The 25,720-nt window shown below is 41.9% G+C and overlaps 2 protein-coding genes across 3 annotated transcripts in view; both read right to left on the bottom strand.

The window, feature by feature from the left end:
- Positions 1-25,720, bottom strand: part of LOC143847561 (protein BOBBER 1-like) — a 78,718-nt gene that overhangs the window by 29,412 nt on the left and 23,586 nt on the right. The window lies entirely within an intron of this gene.
- On the bottom strand, positions 254-15,255 carry LOC143892023 (uncharacterized). Its single transcript, XM_077396500.1, has 3 exons — positions 13,652-15,255; positions 630-1,668; positions 254-505 (listed from the first exon to the last, which is right to left on the bottom strand). Exons 1-3 carry the CDS (start codon positions 15,253-15,255, stop codon positions 497-499), a joined length of 2,652 nt encoding a protein of 883 aa, XP_077252615.1. The 3' UTR covers positions 254-496.

The raw sequence follows: 25,720 nt of genomic DNA, 5'->3' as shown, positions 1-25,720 counted from the left end.
TCTTCGGGAGATAAAGTTTTGCCAATTCGTATTTCCCGAATTAAGGTTTCGTCACCAATATTTACAGTTTCAATTTCCTCTTCGAGCGGTCTTGCTCGGCGACTCTCCTCTTGTTGAATCATATGTTTGATTTCAAGGGGAGTTTCGTCGGCATCCTCGTCAGAGGAGGAATCTTGATTATCATTATTAATATTATCAGTTTTAAGAGCAGATTCAGTACTTGAAATGGAAACAGGAGAAACAGAAACAGGAATGTATGTAAAAGAGTCTTTCATTTCATTCATAGAATTGGTTACATCAAGAATGGAATAGCCCACAGCAGGCATTGCATTGGACTTTAACGATGTATTCAAAGACTCAACAGACAACTCAACATTGAACTCAACCAACGCTGGCATATGTGCAGTTGAAGAAATAAACTCATCATCTAAAGTACTCTTGGACTCGACCTTATTAGAAAGAGACTTGTCACCGACTCCGGAACCAGATCCAACTTCTACGGTACCTGCATCAAAAGAATCGTTAGAATAAACAAACTCAATATCAGACTGGGAAGTAGACGTATACTTAGAGACTACTGACTCTTTTGAGGAAACGGGACTATACTGAAAGACTACTCGAGGTAAAACCTGGGAGGTCCAGTTGGTCAAGGGTCCCTCGGCTGGGGTGATTAACTCTGCGGGGTTCAGAATGAATGCATCTCTGCCTATCACTGCCACCTCTGACGCTTCGGTCTCACTGCCAACCACTGGATATTCAATCTGAAACATGACATTCAGACAGCTCGGCTCTAAAACATCGGCCCAATCAGTTTCCGATGCTTCCTCAGTAATCCGAACACTCATTGGCGCTTCTGATAACTCCAGGTTAAAGAATATTTCGAAACCCGGAAACCTCTGCCCTGTCACATCATCGGTCCATGGCTCAGCAAACCCGCAAAATGGAAAATCTGCCCCCTCTTTTCTGAAAATGCCGTTTCTGACCAGACTGATTGATCCCATAGGCAATTCTAGTCCCCGGCGGCGGCACTCGGCCCATTTCAGCATGTATCTTTTCATTTCCTTGACCTCCTGCTCGGTCGGCTCATATCCCAGGCCAAAGAGACCATTGAAAGTTCTGATCACAGGCCACTCAGTAGGGCCTTGATGATATTTGCCCAGCCCTGCGCCCGGAATATAACCTTGTTTACGGATCATCCTGACTACATTCGAGTTGGTGCTAGTCAAGAAGAAAACTTCCTCGCCCATGGCTTCTTTCATGGATATGACCGACACCTCCAGTGAAAAACCTGTCAAGCTGACATCGGCTTCCTTCCCAACTACTAGCTCTTGTGAAATCTGCCCAATCTCTAAGTCCGGGTCACCCTTTACAGTCACTACCCTGCCGTTATGAACAAACTTCAACTTTTGATGAAGGGTAGAAGGGATAACTCCGACCTTATGCAGCCAAGGTCGACCCAATAACAGCAAGAAAGAAGCCTTAATGTCCAATACTTGAAATTCGATGTCGAAGTCTTCTCCTCCAATCTGGATTTCAGTGGCCAGGGTTCCGATGACATCTCGCCGGGTGCCATCATACGCTAATATACCCTGCTCAGAAGGAATGAAATCCCCGGGCCCGAAGCCCAAAGTTGCTGCAGTACTTAGAGGACAAATATTCAGAGCGGACCTGTAGACACCCACATTTTGCTTTACTTTAACCAATAATAACCTAATATATGTTTTAGGTCATTAATATCTTGATCTGACTTTACGGATCATCAATCGGGACAAAATAAGATAGGGTCACTTCATAGCCCGAACCCTGATTCCATTCCGAGACCCGATTTCCGTAAATCGTTAGATCAATGGCAGATCTTGACCTGGGTCTAACCATCCAAAACCACCTAACCTCTCCTCTCATCCTAACCATCCAAACCTCACCTAACCTCTCCTCTCATCCTAACCATCCAAACCTCACCTAACCTCACCTAACCTCACCTAACCACCTAACCTCACCTAACCTTACCTAACCTCACCTAACCTCACCTAACCTCCTATCCCATTCTCCTATAAATACCCTCTCATCCCACCATCCAACAAAAAAGAAGAAAAAGAACCCCTCTCTTAGAAAATTCATCCCTCTCCTTCATCTCTTCAAGGGTTCGGCCATCCTTGCCGGATCGGGTGATTTTATACGTTGGGTGATATATATCAAAAGCAGTCATTATCAAGCAAGGAATCATCTTCAAGGAATTACCATCAAAGAAAAATCAAACACAAAGTGGGTTTCCAAAGAGGTAGGCATTTATTTCAATTCTATGTAGGGTCTGTTTTCATGCATATCTTTTACTTTAAAAGAAAAACCATGTTAGGAAGCATGTAGGGTCTGTTTTCCCCCTGGTTAGCCTCTGGTTAGACCCTGGTTGCACCCAGGTTCGCTGCTGGTTGCACCCAGGTTCGATGCTGGTTGCACCCTGGTTCCCTGCTGGTTGCACCCTGGTTCCCTACTGGTTCGCACCCTGGTTCCCTACTGGTTCGCACCCTGCTTCCCTGCTGGTTGCACCCTGGTTCCCTACTGGTTCGCACCCTGGTTCGATATTGGTTCGCACCCTGGTTCCCTGCTGGTTCGCACTCTGGTTAGACCCTGGTTGCACCCAGGTTCGCTGCTGGTTGCACCCAGGTTCCCTGCTGGTTGCACCCTGGTTCCCCTGCTGGTTCGCACCCTGGTTCCCTGCTGGTTCGCACCCTGGTTCCCTGCTGGTTCGCACCCTGGTGCACCCTGGTCCGCACCCTGGTTTGTACCCTGCTTCCTCCTAGTTAGACCATGGCTAGTCTCGGGTTTGCTCCTAACTTAGACCCGACTCACTTGACCCTAACCATTAACCCAATCCAACCAAGTCATATCCCAACACAATCCGAGTCGCATGTCTGAATCCATTTGGCCGAATCTCATAAGCCCGCCCACTTTGAATTCCGAAAATTCAAACCCTTGATGATTCCAATATGCTCAATTCTTTGATGCAAATTCCCAATTCCAAAATCCCATTGCTATATCAATGTTTTTGAATCTCAAGTCCAATGCTCAAATACAAACCCGATTCCTGATCCAAATACCAAACCTGTTTTCCAAAATCCAAGCAACCTCCCCAGTGGAACTACGTGTGGCTTGATCCCCATCACGGGGTACGTAGGCAATTTGGCACTCCCAAGTTCAGTCGCACCTTTCTCTATCTTTCCCATTCCCTCACACTATTCATCATCTCGATTCATCTCGTGTCTCTCGGAACCATTGGATTATGGTTTCCGTCGTAAGAACCCTTAGAGCCCAATTTAGGAACAATGGTGTCGTGTCGTGTTGTGTCCTAAGTTTTAGGGAGTCCTAGAGTTAGGAGTCCAGCCTCATCACGGACGTTTGCTATGTATAGCAACCGTGCCATAGGTCTAGTTACACTAGTCACCCAATCTTTCCCTAGGACAAGCCTAGTAAACTAGGATGTAGGCAAACCTGCATTAGTCTAAGGGACCATTTGCATTTAGATGAGAATCATATAGCATCTTAGATGAAATCCTAAGATAATAAAATCCTCAACTTGAATTAAATAACTTCTCCTAAAACTGTTGAAACAGTCAATCCCGTCTAGGTCGGTGTCCTAGTTGAGTTAGGCATAAGTAGCTTAGCTTAGGTGCACCGAACTACGTCGACTCTGATCCCAGTGAGGCTTGGGTACGTAGGCAGCTTGGATGTCTGATGGCATACCACCCGCGAGTCGGCACCACAAACAAATTGTGGTGTTTTGTATATTAATTTTCTTGTAAATGCTTAATCAAATCACTTAGGACTTTCCATGAAATTAGAATTTTAGGAGAACTTTCACTTAGATTGAATCCAGACAAATTAATAGATCAAGATACACATTTAGGATTCACATTGAAATTAGATCATAGGATGCATGTCACTTAGTTCGCACATTAACATAGAGTTGAATGAGCCATTTAAAATAAATTTAAAAGAGTTAGCTTTTGGAATCGAAGACCGATTATCGGGCAAGAATGGTGCATGTGGTGGATAACTCCCCATACCTTCCATTCTCGTAACCAGGTAGCGAGTCTAGATTTCTGGTTAATTACGGGTCCTAGATCCCACATCTAGGTGGCGACTCTGTCAGTCTCTTTCGTGTGGAATTCGGATTGCCTTAGTGATCCCAAGTTCACAGGAAAGATTAATTCAAATCAATAATAAAATGCACACGCCAATCGCGTGGATACGAGAGACCAAGAGAGAGAGAGCGGCGGCTCGCGCCCCACACCCCTCTCGCGGGATCAGGGTACCACAGTCTGGCGACTCTGCTGGGGATCACCTAACTTCATTAAAATTCCAAAAGATAATTCATTTGAATTTAATTTTAAATGGCTCATAAAAACTCTATACTTGTTAGATTAGTTTGTCTTGTTTTATTTTCTCATCACATTTTACTCAAACTTAATTTAACAAAACCTGAAGGCATCATAGATTGCGCAAACATATTGCACACACTTACATCACTTGCATCTAAACTCTTGCATCTCACGTGCACACACGTCCTATTTTAGGAACCCGGAGTGTTATCTAGCATGGTTGACTGGGATTTCATCACCTGGTGCCTCTGTGCTAGAGAAGCATTCCACCCTTAGCCTAGTACCTTTATGGTACGTAAACGGATCTCTTGTTCACGTACTGATACGCCGGACACTGGTACAGTATATCGAACATGGATTCGCGCTAAGGGAACTCTTGGCCTTACCCCTAGATTAACCCACACATGCATGTAGTATACGAACACATGTGCATCACGTGTGTGAGCCTAGTTTAGGATATCCTACCTATTTGTGTCTAGATTAGGCCGTAGTCCATCTTCCAATGGCTACGATCGGTCCTTAGATACACGAACAAAGTCATGAGTCGAGATCCTCTCTCCACTCCGCTAGACTAGGATTAGGGTTGATTCCCTCAGGTAACACTGTTAAAATGTGTGAAGATTAAAAACTTTCCCTTTGGGGTTAGGATATAAATCCCATCATTTTCAAAGATCTCATAGGATTAGTCATTCATGATCTATCCGTTGAAAGCAATCTTATGCTATCTCATCTAATCTCTTGATCGTGCGTCTTTCATTCTTCTGTCATACAATTCGATCGTATCTTCATGCCATCCCCTAACTGGCAGGAGCAGAATCTCACAATCTTTCGATTATGCAATCTCATGATCTGATCATGCCTGGTCCAGATGATCCAATCTTACTTGTACCCTTAGTCCTTTCTTACTCTAAGGGCAACCTTTTTCAAGAATATTTTGCTAAGTCCTTCAGAGTTCACTATCATAATCCTTGAACTAGGGGCATTCCCCTATGCGAATCAGTCATCATGGTCAGTACAATTGTTGAGTCCGGTCTTACATTTCAAGGTCAATGCCTAGTCCAGGCAAATCATCTCTCTTTTTTATTTAGAGTTGTGAATCCTGAGCATGTTCAGGATAGGTCGTGTCCAATAATTCACTTGTGTTTGTTTCTTAAGTGTGCTTCTGATCTTAAAATAAGACTCCCTCCTCAAATGAGGACAAAATTGACGAAACTCCACTTGAGTCACAGCAATTACTTGAACGAGAGGAGGAGCGCCAATCCCAACCTTTCAAAGATGAAATTGAAATGATAAACACTGGCACTGAAACTTTGATTCAGTGAATGCCGATTGAAAATACATTACCCTCTAAAGAGTGTGAAGAATTGATAAAATTATTTCAAGAATAAGAAGATTGTCTAGAAAAGCTACAACCGATACCAGGGGCAAGACATAGATGGAAAGCTCAAAGAAAATGAAGAAAGTAAGAAGATATATGCTATACAAGGGGCATAGAGTGGAAACAACTTTCATATTTCCAATCAATGACCTTGGTTCTCAAATTCATAAAGCCAACAAATTCAAGATGAAAAGTTCAAAAGCAAACAATGAAAAGTGATCATCAGATATCGAGAGTACGAATCCATAGATGGAGGATGTCAAAGAACAAGTTTCGCTCTATGAAAGTCAAAAGCACATATTAGAATCTTGAAAGAAGAAGATCCATTATCTCTTACCTGGAAATGCCGTCAAACTCCGCGAAAAAAAAAAACAAAAGAAAAAAAAAAATAATCAGTACCAGAGGGACTCTAGTAACCTAGATCGATTCCCAATCTGAACATCGAAAGGCCTCCTTTGGCCGATTAAATCCCAAAATCAAAACCCAATGTCAAAAGAATACCGATTTGCAAACCCTTCGAGCCTAAATCAAATTTTCTTGAAAACCCATCAAACTTGGGGCATTCCCCCGAACTACGCGATACCTGATCCCTACACTGGGGTACGTAGGCAGCTCGGTTAAACTGAGTTCGGTCGATTCAAAAAAGAAAAGCAATTCAATCAATCAAAAAAAAAAGAAATTCAATCCTTTCAAAAAAAAAAAAGAGAGGGACAAGTTCCAAAAGAAGAGAAGTTAATTGTTCCAGAAAGAAAAGAAAAAAGGAAAAAAAAATCAAACAATTGATCTTCAAACTAGGGGCATTCGCCTTGACCTACACACGACCTGATTCCTACCTTGGGATATGTAGGCAACCTGTTCACAGGTTCGGTCGAAATCTTTGTTGAACCTTAAGCCATTCTTTGAAAAGCCCTATCCTACCTATAAAGTCCTTCTGGTGTTCAGAACTAATGAGCTAGGTCCCGAGACACAATAAAAAAAAATGATGAATAAGAAAACGAACGGAGTTTGAAGATCTGCTAGACTGAAAACCTGAAAGGGCGGTCTAGGCAAAATTTAAGATCATTCCCCTGCTAAGTTGAAAACCCGAAAGGGCGGCTTAGGCAAAAGCTAAGGGGATAGCCTGCTGGATCGAAAACCTAGAATGGTGGTTCAGGCAAAAGTTAAGGCTAGCGCGGTCCGCCAAGTTAAAAACCCCGAAGAGGTGACTTGGTCACGGTAAGAGAATCATTATAAGAAGGCTACAGCTGGTATCAAGACTGAAGATCAACTGAAGTTCAAGCAAATTCAAGTGATATCCTCAAAACTGGGGGCATTGAAGCTAAGCAATCTTAGGGGGCGTAATTAAATCCTTGAGGCATTACTGTTTTAAGGAAAAAGTCCAGTGTTTACCAATTGAAAAACTATTCCTCGAAAGGATAGACTTACCAAACAAAATATTAACTAAGTCAGAAGCATCACTGTGTTTGTCAGTATAGTCAGTCAATCTTTGTTATTCTAAGTTCACTCCTTCAGAGCTGCTCAATCCTTTGAGTAGTGCCTTTCATCTAAGTTTTCTCTTTAGAAAGAGTCAATCGTCGTTCCTATGTCCAAATGATGTAACTGTATTGGTGAAGGAGGCCCGGCCTAGGCAGCTCCCTGCAATTATACCTGAAAGGGTTCGAGAATCTAGTCAAACAGCTACATTTCAAAGAAGATCAACTCAGAAGAGTTCAGAAGTAGAAACATCAGAAAGCCCAGCTTCCGTAAAAAGATCATACCCCAGGAAGGCACCTTAAGCTTGGAAGAGCCCCAGATGCAATGGTGGTTGAGCCAATTTCTCAGAAAGATGAACCATTAAAATTCAGAATTTCCTTCCGGTTAGTTAAATACTATCCTGGTCAAGAAATGTTCATCTAAGCACCTGTCAAAAAACAGATCCCGCTTTTCCATGTTAGAGAGCCGTTGTTCTAAATTACCAATTTCAAGTATCTTGTTCAAGGTTTCAGTTATCAAAATCCCCAGAAGACAAGACCAACAGTCTCATTGAGAAAAATCTTGTTGAAGTTTCATAAAAGTGTTCCTAATCCATTCTTGTTACTAATGGTTCTTCGTTCATAAGGTTGGTCGTCTCATCATTCGTCAAAGTCTTGGTTTCCAATATCTTTACTGGGCACGATCTATAATGTCCCCGATTTCATTGAGTTCAAAAAAAAAAAATAAAAAAAATAAAAAAATCCAAAATTCATCAAATCCAATCCCCGATTCAAACAAATCCAATCTTACGTCAAATTCAAGTTCATGAAAAATCTCATGTCCTCTTTGAGCCCTTTTGTGAAAGGTGCCTCATTTCTCGAGTCCATTTGTGAATGGTCTCGTCTTCTCCTTGAACCCGTTTGTGAACAGGTTTCTCATTCTCTGAGTCCATTTGTGAATGCTCTAATGTCCTCTTTGAGCCCGTTTGTGAACGGTGCCTCTGTTCTCGAGGCCATTTGTGAATGGTCTCATCTTCTCCTTGAGCCCGTTTGCGGACGGTACCTCATTTTCCAAAAATAAAAAAATTTATCAAATCCAAATCCTTAATTAAAAAAAAAAAAAAAAAAAATCCAATGCTACGTCAAATTCAAGTTCATAAAAAATCTCTAAATTCTTCGAGCCCGTTTGTGAACGGGGCCTCATTTCTCAAGTCCATTTGTGAATGGTCTCGTCTTCTCCTTGAACCCGTTTGTGAACGGTGTCTCATTCTCTGAGTCCATTTGTGAATGGTCTCATCTTCTCCTTGAGCCCGTTTGTGAACGGTGCCTCATTTTCTGAGTCCATTTGTGAATGGTCTCGTGTCCTCTTTGAGCCCGTTTGTGAACGGTGCCTCATTTCTCGAGTCCATTTGTGAATGGTCTTGTCTTCTCCTTGAGCCCGTTTGTGAACGGTGCCTCATTTCTCGAATCCATTTGTGAATGGTCTCGTCTTCTCCTTGAGCCCGTTTACGGACGGTACCTCATTTCCCAAAAATAAAAAATTCATCAAATCAAATCCCAATTCAAAAAAAAAAAAACAAATCCAATCTTACGTCAAATTCAAATCCTACGAAAAATCTCATGTCCTCTTTGAGCCCGTTTGTGAACGGCGCCTCTTTTCTCGAGGCCATTTGTGAATGGTCTCGTCTTCTCCTTGAGCCCGTTTGCGGACGGTACCTCATTTCCCAAAAATAAAAAATTTATCAAATCCAAATCCTTAACTAAAAAAAAAAAAAATCCAATCCTACGAAAAATCTCATATCCTTTTTGAGCCCGTTTGTGAACGGTGCCTCTTTTCTCGAGGCCATTTGTGAATGGTCTCGTCTTCTCATTGAGCCCGTTTACGGACGGTACCTCATTTCCCAAAAATAAAAATTTATCAAATCCAAATCCTTAATTCAAAAAAATCCAATCCTACGACAAATTCAAGTTCATAAAAATTCTCTAAATTCTTCGAGCCCGTTTGTGAACGGGGCCTCATTTCTGAGTCCATTTGTGAATGGTCTCGTGTCCTCTTTGAGCCCGTTTGTGAACGGTGCCTCATTTTTCGAGTCCATTTGTGAATGGTCTTGTCTTCTCCTTGAGCCCGTTTGTGAACGGTGCCTCATTTCTCGAATCCATTTGTGAATGGTCTCGTCTTCTCCTTGAGCCCGTTTGTGAATGGTGCCTCATTTCTCGAGTCCATTTGTGAATGGTCTTGTCTTATCCTTGAGCCCATTTGTGAATGGGGCCTCTTTTCTCGAATCCATTTGTGAATGGTATCGTCCTCCTTGAGCCCGTTTGTGAATGGTGCCTCATTTCTCGAGTCCATTTGTGAATGGTCTTGTCTTCTCCTTGAGCCCGTTTGTGAACGGTGCCTCTTTTTTTCGAGTCCATACAACTATGGTCTCTTATCCTCTTTGAACATCATACATCTATGATGTCTCATTTCCTTGGAATCCGTACAAATACGGTATTTCATTCTCTTCGAGTCCATACAACTATGGTCTCTTATCCCCTTTGAACATCATACAACTATGATGTCTCATTTCCTTGGAATCCTTACAAATACGGTATTTCATTCTCTTCGAGTCCATACAACTATGGTCTCTTATACCCTTTGAACATCATACAACTATGATGTCTCATTTCCTTGGAATCCGTACAAATACGGTATTTCATTCTCTTCGAGTCCATACAACTATGGTCTCTTATCCCCTTTGAACATCATACAACTATGATGTCTCATTTCCTTGGAATCCGTACAAATACGGTATTTCATTCTCTTCAAGTCCATACAACTATGGTCTCTTATCCTCTTTGAACATCATACAACTACGATGTCTCATTTCCTTGGAATCCGTACAAATACGGTATTTCATTCTCTTCGAGTCCATACAACTTTGATCTCTTATCCCCTTTGAACATCATACAACTATGATGTCTCATTTCCTTGGAATCCTTACAAATACGGTATTTCATTCTCTTCGAGTCCATACAACTATGGTCTCTTATACCCTTTGAACATCATACAACTATGATGTCTCATTTCCTTGGAATCCGTACAAATACGGTATTTCATTCTCTTCGAGTCCATACAACTATGGTCTCTTATACCCTTTGAACATCATACAACTATGATGTCTCATTTCCTTGGAATCCGTACAAATACGGTATTTCATTCTCTTCGAGTCCATACAACTATGGTCTCTTATCCCCTTTGAACATCATACAACTATGATGTCTCATTTCCTTGGAATCCGTACAAATACGGTATTTCATTCTCTTCAAGTCCATACAACAATGATCTCTTATACCCTTTGAACATCATACAACTATGATGTCTCATTTCCTTGGAATCCGTATAAATACGGTATTTTATCTTGCCCAAGCCCATTCAAAAATGATGCTGCATTTTCATTAAGAATCTTTCAAAAGTCATCCATTATTCTCTCTGAGACCATTTGAAAATGACGTCTCATTTCCTCTGAAGCTGTTCAAAAGCGATATTCCTTTCCCTCCGAAAATCCATTTGAAAATGGTATCCCATTTCTCTCGTTGCCAGCGGCACCGCAGCGGGTTTGTTTTATTGCATTCCAATTCTAGGATTTCATCTAAGGTCTTGCATTATATTAGGTTGCATTGTGTTTAGGGGGTTCCTTTGTCGATTAAAGTTACGCAAAATGGTTCTGTCATTTTAACTTTGGTATTCGATGACTACGTCGTCTCTACCAAAGAGGGGCATCTGTAGACACCCACATTTTGCTTTACTTTAACCAATAATAACCTAATATATGTTTTAGGTCATTAATATCTTGATCTGACTTTACGGATCATCAATCGGGACAAAATAAGATAGGGTCACTTCATAGCCCGAACCCTGATTCCATTCCGAGACCCGATTTCCGTAAATCGTTAGATCAATGGCAGATCTTGACCTGGGTCTAACCATCCAAAACCACCTAACCTCTCCTCTCATCCTAACCATCCAAACCTCACCTAACCTCACCTAACCTCTCCTCTCATCCTAACCATCCAAACCTCACCTAACCTCACCTAACCTCACCTAACCACCTAACCTCACCTAACCTTACCTAACCTCACCTAACCTCACCTAACCTCCTATCCCATTCTCCTATAAATACCCTCTCATCCCACCATCCAACAAAAAAGAAGAAAAAGAACCCCTCTCTTAGAAAATTCATCCCTCTCCTTCATCTCTTCAAGGGTTCGGCCATCCTTGCCGGATCGGGTGATTTTATACGTTGGGTGATATATATCAAAAGCAGTCATTATCAAGCAAGGAATCATCTTCAAGGAATTACCATCAAAGAAAAATCAAACACAAAGTGGGTTTCCAAAGAGGTAGGCATTTATTTCAATTCTATGTAGGGTCTGTTTTCATGCATATCTTTTACTTTAAAAGAAAAACCATGTTAGGAAGCATGTAGGGTCTGTTTTCCCCCTGGTTAGCCTCTGGTTAGACCCTGGTTGCACCCAGGTTCGCTGCTGGTTGCACCCAGGTTCGATGCTGGTTGCACCCTGGTTCCCTACTGATTCGCACCCTGGTTCCCTGCTGGTTGCACCCTGGTTCCCTACTGGTTCGCACCCTGGTTCCCTACTGGTTCGCACCCTGCTTCCCTGCTGGTTGCACCCTGGTTCCCTACTGGTTCGCACCCTGGTTCGATATTGGTTCGCACCCTGGTTCCCTGCTGGTTCGCACTCTGGTTAGACCCTGGTTGCACCCAGGTTCGCTGCTGGTTGCACCCAGGTTCCCTGCTGGTTGCACCCTGGTTCCCCTGCTGGTTCGCACCCTGGTTCCCTGCTGGTTCGCACCCTGGTTCCCTGCTGGTTCGCACCCTGGTGCACCCTGGTCCGCACCCTGGTTTGTACCCTGCTTCCTCCTAGTTAGACCATGGCTAGTCTCGGGTTTGCTCCTAACTTAGACCCGACTCACTTGACCCTAACCATTAACCCAATCCAACCAAGTCATATCCCAACACAATCCGAGTCGCATGTCTGAATCCATTTGGCCGAATCTCATAAGCCCGCCCACTTTGAATTCCGAAAATTCAAACCCTTGATGATTCCAATATGCTCAATTCTTTGATGCAAATTCCCAATTCCAAAATCCCATTGCTATATCAATGTTTTTGAATCTCAAGTCCAATGCTCAAATACAAACCCGATTCCTGATCCAAATACCAAACCTGTTTTCCAAAATCCAAGCAACCTCCCCAGTGGAACTACGTGTGGCTTGATCCCCATCACGGGGTACGTAGGCAATTTGGCACTCCCAAGTTCAGTCGCACCTTTCTCTATCTTTCCCATTCCCTCACACTATTCATCATCTCGATTCATCTCGTGTCTCTCGGAACCATTGGATTATGGTTTCCGTCGTAAGAACCCTTAGAGCCCAATTTAGGAACAATGGTGTCGTGTCGTGTTGTGTCCTAAGTTTTAGGGAGTCCTAGAGTTAGGAGTCCAGCCTCATCACGGACGTTTGCTATGTATAGCAACCGTGCCATAGGTCTAGTTACACTAGTCACCCAATCTTTCCCTAGGACAAGCCTAGTAAACTAGGATGTAGGCAAACCTGCATTAGTCTAAGGGACCATTTGCATTTAGATGAGAATCATATAGCATCTTAGATGAAATCCTAAGATAATAAAATCCTCAACTTGAATTAAATAACTTCTCCTAAAACTGTTGAAACAGTCAATCCCGTCTAGGTCGGTGTCCTAGTTGAGTTAGGCATAAGTAGCTTAGCTTAGGTGCACCGAACTACGTCGACTCTGATCCCAGTGAGGCTTGGGTACGTAGGCAGCTTGGATGTCTGATGGCATACCACCCGCGAGTCGGCACCACAAACAAATTGTGGTGTTTTGTATATTAATTTTCTTGTAAATGCTTAATCAAATCACTTAGGACTTTCCATGAAATTAGAATTTTAGGAGAACTTTCACTTAGATTGAATCCAGACAAATTAATAGATCAAGATACACATTTAGGATTCACATTGAAATTAGATCATAGGATGCATGTCACTTAGTTCGCACATTAACATAGAGTTGAATGAGCCATTTAAAATAAATTTAAAAGAGTTAGCTTTTGGAATCGAAGACCGATTATCGGGCAAGAATGGTGCATGTGGTGGATAACTCCCCATACCTTCCATTCTCGTAACCAGGTAGCGAGTCTAGATTTCTGGTTAATTACGGGTCCTAGATCCCACATCTAGGTGGCGACTCTGTCAGTCTCTTTCGTGTGGAATTCGGATTGCCTTAGTGATCCCAAGTTCACAGGAAAGATTAATTCAAATCAATAATAAAATGCACACGCCAATCGCGTGGATACGAGAGACCAAGAGAGAGAGAGCGGCGGCTCGCGCCCCACACCCCTCTCGCGGGATCAGGGTACCACAGGACCCATTGTCGACTAGTACTTCGGGTACCCTTTTCTTGTTGCAGATCACAGTAATTTTGAGTGAACGGGCATGGTCACTCCCTTCAGGAGGTAAATCATCGTCCGTGAAAGATATTACCTTGGAAGTCCTAGTTACCGCGACTAGGCTTACTAACTCATCGGGAGTGATCTCAGTTGACACCTGAGCAGCATTCAACTCCTTGAGTACAACCTTCCTGTGCTTAGACGAAGACATAAGTAGGCCCCAAATGGAAACGTTTGCTTGGGTCTTCTTCAGCTGCTTCAACAGATTATCTTCTTCCTCATCTGCACTCGGCCTACTCTGCCCCTGATTCTCAGCTGCTCTTACTGCTTCTGCAGGGTTTTCTGCTCTCAATTCCGCGGGCTTGAACACACGGCCACCCCTGGTAACATGACGAAGCTCGTCACACTGATCTTCTAACAGAAGCAAATCATCTGCATCTATTCTCAGAACATACGGAGTTTCAATTACCTCCTCTTCTTCAAAATCACCCATCCTTAGAACATAAGGCGTTTTCTTTTCTGCCTCGACTTCTTCACATCGAAGGACATATGGAGAGGACGCCTCTGTCAAGCTGGTACTCCCCCTCCAGAGGGCATAAGACCTTTCTCTTTCCATCTCTTCGATCTCCTCAGGATCAAACCTTAGAATATAAGGCTCATCAGGAGTGATTGCACAAATGAGAATGGATGGATCAAGAACTGGCTCCTCGACAAAAATGGCATTCGTCGCAGGAGGAGGAATTGCACGATGATTGGGAAGGGGATTCCGAGTTACATTGGGCCTTTCCACCTCAAGCTTTCCGTTCTCTAACATAGTCTGGAGCGCATGCTTTAAGGCCAGACATCTTTCAGTGAGGTGACCCGAATTTCTGTGGTATTCACAATACTGGTCTGCTCTCCAATATGGGGGTAACGGGTTAGGTACTGGCCTAATTTCAGGTAGCCTGATTTTCTTATCCCTTATCAACTTTTTCAGAATCAGAGGTAAAGGGTATGGGAGCGGATCAAAGTGCCTCAGAGGTTTTTGTTCTACTGGGGCTGGGGCTGGTCTCGCCACCTCTGTTACAGTCCTGGCCTCCGGGCGAACATAGTTTACGTGGTCAACTTCTTTCTGTGCGACCACGGGTCTCTTTCCTTCCCTGATCTCTGATGGGAGCCTGGCCCTCAGACCCTTAGCTATTGCATCCTCAGTCCTCGTCCCAGTCTTAATTAGATGGTCAAAATCGGTGTAATGCTGAGGGGACAAAAAATGGAAATACTGCGGCGACAAACCCTTGATCACCAGCTTGATCTGATCTTCTTCTGATAGCCTCTCGCTTAGCTGGGCAGACTTTCGACGCCAACGACGGATGAAAAAGGTAAAGGTCTCCAGAGGACCTTGCTTTAACTGCTTGAGATCCCTTTTGGTAACCTCTATCCCCTCTTCCATAGAAAACTGCTCTACAAATTTGTTGGAGATGCTTTGTAAGGTCTTCACCTCTTCGGGCTTTCGACGTAGAAACCACTTCTTCGCCACCCCAGTAAGAGACATTGGAAAGACCCTGGCCATTTGTTCAGGAGATAGCCCACACTGCTGCGACATCTCAATAAACCATCTCATATGATTCCGGGGACATCCAGTCCCATCATATTTGTCGTAATCGGGGGTTTTGAATTTAGGGGGCAAGGTGGCTCCCGGAGACATTATCAGCTCAGATATATCGAACTGCTTTGGGCCTTGATGCTTCAAGCTTTCCATTTCTTTTGTCAGCTTCTCCAATTGATCAGCTACCTGTTTTTCTTTATTATATCGGGCCACATCTGGAATGCAATATTCTTCAGCATACTGCCCTTCCTCTAGGTCGACGTCTACTGGTGAAATGAAAGGGTGGTTCAAATTTGCAGGGCTCGGATTTGCCGGTATAGCGGGAGGGGGTTGAACCGTAGGTGCTCTAGAAGTAGAGACCTTTTCATTAGACTGGGCTTTCATTTGGGCCATCTCCTCTTTCATAAAGGCCATATCCCGGGTAAGATTCACCATCATCTCTTGAATTTTAGTTAGCGCATCATTGGGTTCAGCCATTTGGACAGACTCTAGGGATTCAGATGATTCAGATAAAGAGGATGCAGATTGTTCAGGTAAGGTTAACGGTTCAAATTGACGAATGAGTCTAGACGTGGTTGACTGTCTAGACCATGCAGGTTGACTGACACCTGAGGGAGCGATGTTTGCTCGATTTTAGAATCCTGTATTGGAAATTAACATACTAAATTAAAACGATAAGCATTGAGATAAAGTATTCTGTACCAAATAAGATAAGAGAAAGACATAAATGCTATTCCATTGATCAATAGTCAAAATGTAGTTACAATCAAAACATTAGTCTTTGTTAACAATTGGATGAAAGTAACCATTTACAATGAAATTTGAAGAAATTAAAATGACAATTTCATGAAAAGGAATCTTCAAAGCTCTTCGATCCGAGCTCTCTTGTTTGCAGGCTCCTCCAGTATTTCTCCCTTCCGAAGTTTAGATGCGAAAGCAGATCTCCTCTCCGCGATTTTGTCTCTCCAAGCAGCTACTATGGATGCAATGAGATCAGGAGTAAGGTTTTCACAGCTAGGTGGTGTGATAACCTTAGGAGTACAAGAGTGTGCGGTAATCTGACAAGGGAAGCACAAAGGTGCATAGAAAGATGATTTCTCTAAACCCATAAGATAAACAAATGAGTATGGGTAGGTGCTGGTGATAATTTGTGGACATGATTGACTCACCCAATGAAATTGGTTTTCCCTTACATTCTGCAGCCAATGGCGCCATTCATTAAGCTGAGATTGCTTAACCTTTGTCTTCCAAGAATGAAAACTCTTAAGAGTGTACTCAATGCTGTTTTGTGGCTGAAGGATAGTGAGTTTCTCACATAGCCACACATATAACAGCTTAGCACATCCGAAAAAATTATCCTGCACCTTTTTACTAGCAATGAGGTCTAAGCCATAAAAGGTTTCGGCTAGCATTGTAGGGACAGGATTTCTCCCCTCATTTATCTGATCTACTATCGCCAACAAAGTGAAAGGGGCGGCACTAGAGTCTCTGCGAAGGACATGGCGTGCAAAGACAACAAAGACTAACGCATTACGTCGACACTCCTGAAAACGGGAGTCAGTAGGATCGACGTTTTTGGAAAACAACTCAATGAGGGTCTGAAATTGCACATTTCTCTCTGTTAAGCAATGCAGAGTTTTCACAACCTTATTTTCGAATAATCTGCGAAAGAGATCATGAGGAGAGTCTATGCTCGAAGGTCGGATCCAAAGTCCCTCAGGAGGAAGCTCTAGCAAGGCACACCAATCTTCAAATACAGGACAAAGTTCAAAAGATCCAAATCGAAAGACATGGAAGACAGGGTCCCAAAATCCAGCAGCTGCTTGAAGAAACTTCCAATTTATACCACGACTATTCAGATGGGTAAAAGAACTGATGAAACGCTCGGCCACACTCCTTTCTTCACATCTCAACGGAAAAGATTTAACAGTCTCAGCTATCCACTTGTCTAACAAATTATTCGCCATGATCCGACCTAAAATTCAGATAGGACAAAGATCAGGAGAGAATGGGGATAACTTTGCATAGACAAATGACCAGGGTAATCTGAAAATCAATTTCATTAAAAAGATGAACTCTGTGATAATGAATTTTTCATCAAAGATGAGAGGTAGCCAATAGATCAGAAAAATAAACCACGGCCATAAGATGACAGAAGTAGGTCATAAACCGGATCTAAATCTGGTGATGAATACCATTAACTGTACGATCAAGAGGATCAATCATGCTAGACCATGGTCATAAGGACAGCGAACGAGCTATCGGCCAGATCTCAAGACAAAACAGGTAAGGATCTAATCCTACTGAGCAATGTATATATGGGAATCAAGACAAAGTAGACTGACTCCAAAGGATAGCAATCATGCTCAACATGTGTTGCGAAAAATTCGGCAGCACAACGGCTATACAAGGAAGTCAAGGTAAGGCAAACTCATGGTTTTCCTAATTCTAAGAAATAGCGGTTATGCTCAAAATGTTCTGGACCAAATCCGGCAGCATAACGACGCTAAACAAGGAAGTAAGGTAGGGTAAACTCATGGATTTCCTAACTCAAAGAGATAGCGATCATGCTCAAAATATTCTGGATAAAATCCGGCAGCATAACGGCTAGACAAAGGATTCCCACAACTCAATATATGAACAACGGTGGTAGGATAAATTCGGAATATGGTTACCAGATAAAGGTGACCAAATGAAGGACCGACCAAAGGTGAGAGCATATATGACAACGGGTCAAATCCTATAATCAACAGATCAAAGGACAAAACCAGGTCAAGGATATGGCAAGCAAAAGCCATTGACTAGATCTAAATCCGAATAACGAATGGATATAACCAATTGAAATGAATAAGGAACTCTAACTTAAGAGGAGAACCCTAATATACATAATCAGTATATATAGGCATATATACATACACACAAATCCTAACCAGGGGCACCAGCCCTAATTCTAATCTAGCGGAGTCAAGGAAGTCTCGACTCAAGACAGACTGATGAGTGAACTAGGACCGTGTTGTAGCCATGTAAAATGAGCTACCCTAGTCTACAAATGGGACAAAGCTCCTAACTCTAGGCTCCACATGTGTGAGCAACACATGTTCGACCTTATATGAATGTAATATACTTATATAAACACGGGTACTTCCTAGTTAGGTTTCACTAAGTCAGTAAGTATATACATAATATATCAAACAAAATAGGGCTCCGGACTCAATCTAATGGGTACTATGCGTATGAAACATACTTAATATGTATAACAAAAGTACGCCCAATGTTATACATAGTATGCTTCATTGCTCATCGGCTGCTGTAAACACAAGTACGCCCAGTGTTTACGGCTGCAGCACCGGCGCATAGCTTGGAAATAGATTCAACAGTACCATCAGGGTGTAATGACATCCCAGTCGGGCACGCATTCAATCTATCCCGTGGAGCCAATAATAATGAAAAACAATGAAATAAGTAAAGAATAAACAATATGATAACATATGATGTGCAGTGTGTGAATCCCTTGTTTTAATTACGCACCTATCTGGTGCCCCTGGATTCTAACGATAGAATTCCCATTTAAAATGATTTTAGCTCAAATTTCTCCGAAGTTTGTAAAAATGGCATTTTTATAGAGTTAGGCAATGTTTCAAGAACTCCCCAGCAGAGTCGCCAATCTGTGGACCCCGATCCTGAGGACGGTGCCGAGGGACGCGAGATCCCTCCTGCAATCCTCTAAGATCTCCACAACGTGAAGGAGAGCTCTGCCAAGGAACTCTCGAAACGGATGCCACCCTCACAGCATAGCATGAGTGGCGATATAAAAAGAAAGAGATACATCCTGATCTGGAGCCAGGGCTCGAAACCAAGATATATCTGAAAAATAACTCAGAGTCGCCATCCATGGACATGCCATGGAACCAAAACAAATGCTCTGTTTGCAATGGATAACCAGAGATACAAAAGGTCCGTACCTGATGACGAATGGGGAAGGGGTTAGGCGCCCCCAATTCGCCCAAGTGCAAGCACCTGGTCTCTTATGCCATTTATTATTAACTCCAAAGAAGTTTGGGTAAAAATCATGTGAAATGGGAACAATCCTCAGGATTCGTCTACCTAAGCATGCATTTCCTGAGGATAAAATAATAAGCACACATAAAATAAAATGAAAGATGTGGCACCTAAGCATAGCTAGGTTATGAGTGACATGCCTAATGGGTGTCTAAGTTCTGATGTGCAAACACATGCAAGCTATAGCTAAAAGGTATAGGATCAGTACTAGAAAATAAGAAAAACACATCAAAACACACAATAACAATACAACAAATCCTAAGACTCTAAATTATTAGCCCGAGTCCTCGGATGGTCTGGTATTCATCCAAAGAAGCCTACGTATCCCCGCCTCCACGAGAATCAAGGCAACGTAGTTCTTCGTACCTATTCTAAGCTAGGATGCCTAAGACACCTAGACCTCTATCCTAGACTCGATCTAAAAGACCGGACTAATTATTAAAGCTTCTTGAACGATTATTTAAATTCCAGTGAATTGTAGATTTTAGGACACCCTATATGTCCTAGCTAAATGCAGGTTAGCCCTAAGCTAATGCAGGTGGTTCCTACAACCTATGTGTAGCTAGGCTGTGTGTCCTAAGGAAAACCAAGGGATCGCTAACGTATCCAAGACCTAGTCATCAGTCGGCGATGTGAATCGCCAACTGACCGGACGGAGGCGCTCCTATAACTCTAGGACAGACCCCTAACTCTAAAACAAGCACACAGCAAACAAACAATCAAACAACCTATCAAAAGAAAAACCCTAACTCTAAAACTCTCTATCTAGGAGAAACTCCTAACTCTAGAGGAAGATCTTTTGAAAACAAGATTTTAAAGGTTTTTGAAGAAGGTTTAAAACATTTATTTACAAAAAAGTTTGGCTGGACTTGGGATGTAAATCCCAAGCTGCACTACGTACCTCGGAAGAGGATCAAGCCAACGTAGTTCGAAACGAACTCTCAAACTACGCTTCTAAAAGAAACACTCACACTTCAGATTTTTTAAGGTTTTTTATATTTTCAAATGTTTTTGATATTTTTAAAGTTTTCACATGTTTTTGGATTTTAAAGCTTTTCCAATGCTCGGGACCTTTAGATGAATTCACTCTTAAATGGAACACGCAAGAACAACCACAAACTAGGGCAAAGCCCTAAAGCAAAAGGAGAAACTTTGAATAAGCAACTAGCGTCTCAAAGAGACAAACCACAACAAGAAAGATAGCGTCCCAAGAAGAGAGAAAACGATCCAAGATCCCAAGCAAGCAAAGCTCTAATAAGACTGAGTTAGTCTCAAACAAGGATGAATGACAACAAATCTAAAGGCGAACTACTAACTAACACACTAAAAAAAAGGAGCACAAATGAGTCAGAGACTCACTAAAAACACTACCAAGAAAGGGGTAAAAATGAGTCAAAGACTCGCCAGGAGGAAGGGTTATTCTAACATGAGGCTAGGTAAGCCTCCTAAAGGGGAAACTCTCTATAGGAGACAAGGCTTGTCTCCGAGACACAAATGACGTAAAAAGGAATAAGAGACCCTGTGCATATTTGGCAAAGGTAAAACACCCAACCGGGCCGGACAGCTACCTAGCCCTAGGGTGCAACAAATGTGCGACCCAATACCCATAAGGGTAGGGGTATGAAGCCAAGCCGAGTATGATGTTCTCCCAAAACCAACCGGCGCACAAAGAGGAGGTTAAGCAAGAGAATGAGACTGGGCAAGTCTCCTATATACAAAGGAGGGGTATGCTACTTGGACTGAGCAAGTCCCCTAAGGATGGGCTTGGGCTAGCGCCTTCATCGCCCTGATACAAGCATTAGAATCAATATAGGCTCAAAACAATCTAAAAAAAAATAGAAAAGGTAAAATTTCCACCTAACATGTAATTTTCACCAAAAATGGTCAAAAATGCCAAACAAATCATGGGAATGATTCAATATACGATTTGTGACTTGCTAGCAAACTCAAAACATCCCGAACACTCATTAAAATTAAATAGAGCTCATATTGTCCATGATTTTCAAGAAATAGCACAATCATGACATATAATGTTAAAAGTGCAACTTTGAACTGACTTTTAGACCCCTCAAACATCAAAACCATCAAAAACTCTACCAATCAAAATTGTAGATCTCAGCATGAATGACATTCTCTCAGTTGACCAGTTTGTTCGGATCTAGCCAGAAGTGTCCGGAAAATGGCCTCTTCCGATCCATCGCCATTAAAAGACATATTAGCGTTTTAACTGAAAGTTCGGGCTCAGTTTTGACACTTAAAACATCGCTTCTGGAAAAATTCACTCAAGGACAAAGTATTAGAAAATCTTGTGAAGAACATTTTTTCTTTGTATGGCTTTGGACGAAACAGATCTGGAATAGCCTAAAAATGGCCAGCAAGCTGCTGTTGCAGAAATGACAGTTTGTTTAAAAAAAATGAAGCTTGCAAGTCGTTTTTGACATATTAAAAAGCATTTATGGAAACATTTGCTCAATAAGACAGTTTTAGGAAACATTATAACAAACACTTTTCCAGTTGACATTTTTGAGCAATTCCGATCAGAAGCAGCCCAAAAATTACTCGACACGATAATTTCTAAAACACTTGGAACAAAAATATCATTATGGACTAAACTTTAAACGAGCATAACTCTCTCGTCTTTTGGCCAAATTTGGGCCGCCATATGTCGAACTGACCGGCTTGACGAGATCTACAAGATTGATATGTTTGCTTTTTTAAAAGTTTTGAGTATTTGAGGTCGAGAAAGGAAAAAATTCATAACTGGACAGCAAAGATCACCATACCTAGGAGAATACACACTCACTCACACCCATACACACACATATATATATACGCAGACATATGTTCACATATATACACAACACACACTCACGCACACAGACATACATACATTAGCCACTGAGAAAAACGAATTCCTAAATGCATGCAAAACCATTCCACAATTCTCAATTAAAGGCAGAGCATAGGACCAAAACTCATTTGACAACACCGTGGAAATCACAAAGTGAATCACTCAAGGACAGGCACAATATAAGTTTCTAGATGGACCGACCTTGATTTTGATTTTCAGTTCAAGCACAATGGAAAGGAGATACAGTACTTGTCAGTTTAAGATAATGAAGATGAACGATAACAGTTTTCCTTTCAAACACAATAAAAACGAACTTCCAGTGGGTTAACAAACAGCCCTTACACCAGTGTAGTAAACTAAATATGTAAACGAATGCATTACCAGTGACTTATTCACCCCTTGGACATAAAACTGAATTGGTGGAATAAAATGAGATGAGTTTGGTTGATGGGCTAAATAGTGCTTAAGACAGGGGTTGAAATGTGTTTAGGAATGTGCATAAAACCGAGGCTGAGCTATGGGACAGATTTGTGCCAAAACTGGGACAGCAACATGGAATGAATTTATCCCAAAACAAGGGCAGCAACATGGACTGAAGTGGGGACATAATTTGTGCTAAGACAAGGGTGAGTTGTGAACAGATTTTTGTGCTAAACATGGCTGAATATAGGGACAGATTTGTGCCAAAACTGGGACAGCAGCATGGACCGAACTGTGGGCAGAATCGTGCCTCAAATTGGGGCAGAGATGCGCTTAAAAATGGGGTGAATCATGGGTGAAAACTGTGCTGAAACAGGGAGCAGCAGTATGGACAGCATTTATGTTAAAACAAGGGCAGCAATGAGGCTGAAATAGAGGTGAATCTGTGCTGAAACGGAGGTAGCAATAGGGTGCAAACCTGGGGCAGCAACATGGACCGGGTTGTGAAAGAACTGGGACTGATTCGGGAGGGGAACCATGGACAGAATTGTGCTAAAACAGTGGGGCTGAAATGAAGTGAATAAACTGATTTTTATACACAGAAATAGGAGCTGAAATGATGTGCAAACAACTAGTCCTCCCTATAGATCTGCTATACACAGTTCACACGTATGAGAACAAATAATGCACAAGTACCCTACAAACCAATACATGCAGCAGAAATCTGTTATAAACAGTCCATACATATGAGAATAACTCATGCACAAGTACCCTACATACCCCAATATGTGCAGCAGACTAAACGATGAAGTAGTCGCTGTGAATAGAGATTACCAGATGCACGGAGTCTCGCCGGAGTTAGATCGGGTTGTGAATTTTTTGCCGGATTCAATCAGCCCCCTAGTGATGACAAAATGGTGGAGGACCGGAGGTAGGAGTCGGAAGTAGAAGAAGAAGAGGCACGGTTATGGGTTGGGGCAGATTTCCAAATTAGAGGGTAGCTCAGGTGGCTGTTATGGAATAAAGTAGAAGAAGAGGGTTTTGGTGTTAGAGATGAAGGTGGAAGAGATGGTGGTAGAGGGTTTAATGGATATCGGTTGAGATAGTGGGTTTCGGGCTATGCTAAGGAATGGAAGGGAGCCCAGTTAGGCCATATGCAAGTGGGAAGGGGATCAAATTTTTCTAAGGTAGGAGGGAGTGGGAATTCCTTTGTTTTTTTTTATCTCCTTCCCTCTGTTTTCTCCCTACGAGAATGAGTTCTCTCTTTTTCTATCCCTCTCCTCCATCCTTCAATTAAGGGTAGGTTCAATTAAGAATCAAAGCCTCTTTCCATAAAATATTAGTTGTTCCCTAAATAGTGTATAGAAGATGCCATCCACATTTTGCAAAGCAATTTTTTTATTTTAGCAAATGTGATGCAATCATTTTAAAATTGATATTTTAAGCATGCACTCATCATTATACTATTTCTCAAATTGAAAACCGTATGGCTCCATGCAAGGGAAGAAGAAAAATACTACCTTTCCAATCACCATGCTTCTCTTTTCTTTCTTTTCTTTTTTTTAAATTGCTATTTTAAACAACACCACACCCATTCCCATGTTCAAAACCATGTGGCTCCATGTAAGGGAAAAGAAAAAATGCTACCTTTTCAATCACAACATGCTTCCCTTTTCTTTCTTTTTTCCTTTTTTTTTTTAAATTGCTATTTTAAACAACACCACACCCATTCCCATGTTCAAAACCGTGTGCCCTCTTTCAACAAATTTTTTTTTATATTTAGCTTTAATTAATAAAATACCCCTCCATGAAGTGTTGTACAAGCAACCCTTTTCTTCTCTTAAATCATTTGCCATATGATCTAGACCGTCCAAGCAATATGCCATTGCCTATATGGATTGCGCCCCCTTAAATCATTCCTCTATGACGATCCAGACCATCCAATTGATGGGTCCCAACCTAGGCAGGTTGTGCCCTCCTAAATTATTTCAATGGGCTGATCTGATCTGTACAATTGATGGGCTGAAATGTAAGTTGGTTGCACCCTCGAAAATCTCTTCTATGGGATGATCTGAAGCATTCAAATAATTGGCTATCAAGTGATAGGCTTGGATCACTCATAATGTGGGCCCCCTGAGTCTCTCCCATTGGATGATCTAAACCATCCATTTGGATGATCCATATTGCAAATTAGTTGTGCCACAAAATTAATTCTAATTAGAATAATTTCAACCATCAATTTGACGATCCACAACTTCAAAAATCATTTTCAAGAATGGTTCGGATCGTTTGGTGGGCCTCAACATGGAATAGATGTGGACCCAAATTATTTCGATAGAATGGTCTGAACTGGTTCATTTGATGCAACATAATGTAGATTTGCTGCGCCCCTCTAAATCATTTCTGTAGGCTTATCTGAATAACTCAACTTGATGATCGTAACAAAATTGGTTGTTAAAACGACTTCTCTGAGATTTTGACCGTTCTCTTGATGGTCATCTTTAGGCGTTGGATCGAAGTAGTTCAAAACTCATTTTTCACTAAAACAATGTGCGGGCCCCCCTGTTTGATCCAAATCTAAACAAATGCTCAAGGCGGGCCCACCAAACGGATCCAAATTCTCTTTTGCTCGGATTCTTATGAATAATCTCTCTCAACACTTAACGGAAAAAATGCGAAACATGGCGGAGATGATTGGATGGGGTTTTGCCCAAGCATAGCGAACTTGGGTCCGATCAAAATGGGGTGTCTACAGATGCCCCTCTTTGGCAGAGCGTGTGTAACACGCGAATGGCAAAGCTGAACAGACAACGCATTTTGATCGACCCGAAAACAAAGCAAACCAATTTTTTTGTTTTGTTTTTTTTTTTTTTTTTTTTTTTTTTTTGGTTCTAAGAACGATATTTGCAAAAGCAAAACAGTAAAATACATGACAACAAAAATCAAAATTTAGAAGCAAATAAGGCAATGGCCTCTCATTGACTCTTAACTCGGCAAACATGACATCTCAATGAGATAGTCTCTCTCTAATACTCATGACTCAACTATCTAAACTATTTAACAAAGATGAAGGAACGATTATAAAAACACAAACACACACACTATTTTTTTTTTCAGGCTAAGCCAAAGTAA

Source organism: Tasmannia lanceolata, unplaced genomic scaffold (assembly GCF_043159265.1).
Source record: "Tasmannia lanceolata isolate RefF3 unplaced genomic scaffold, GAP_Taslan_0.1 ptg000015l, whole genome shotgun sequence".
NCBI lineage: Eukaryota > Viridiplantae > Streptophyta > Magnoliopsida > Canellales > Winteraceae > Tasmannia > Tasmannia lanceolata.
Note: the sequence above shows the minus strand (reverse complement) of the source record. Positions and strands in the feature narration are given on the sequence as shown.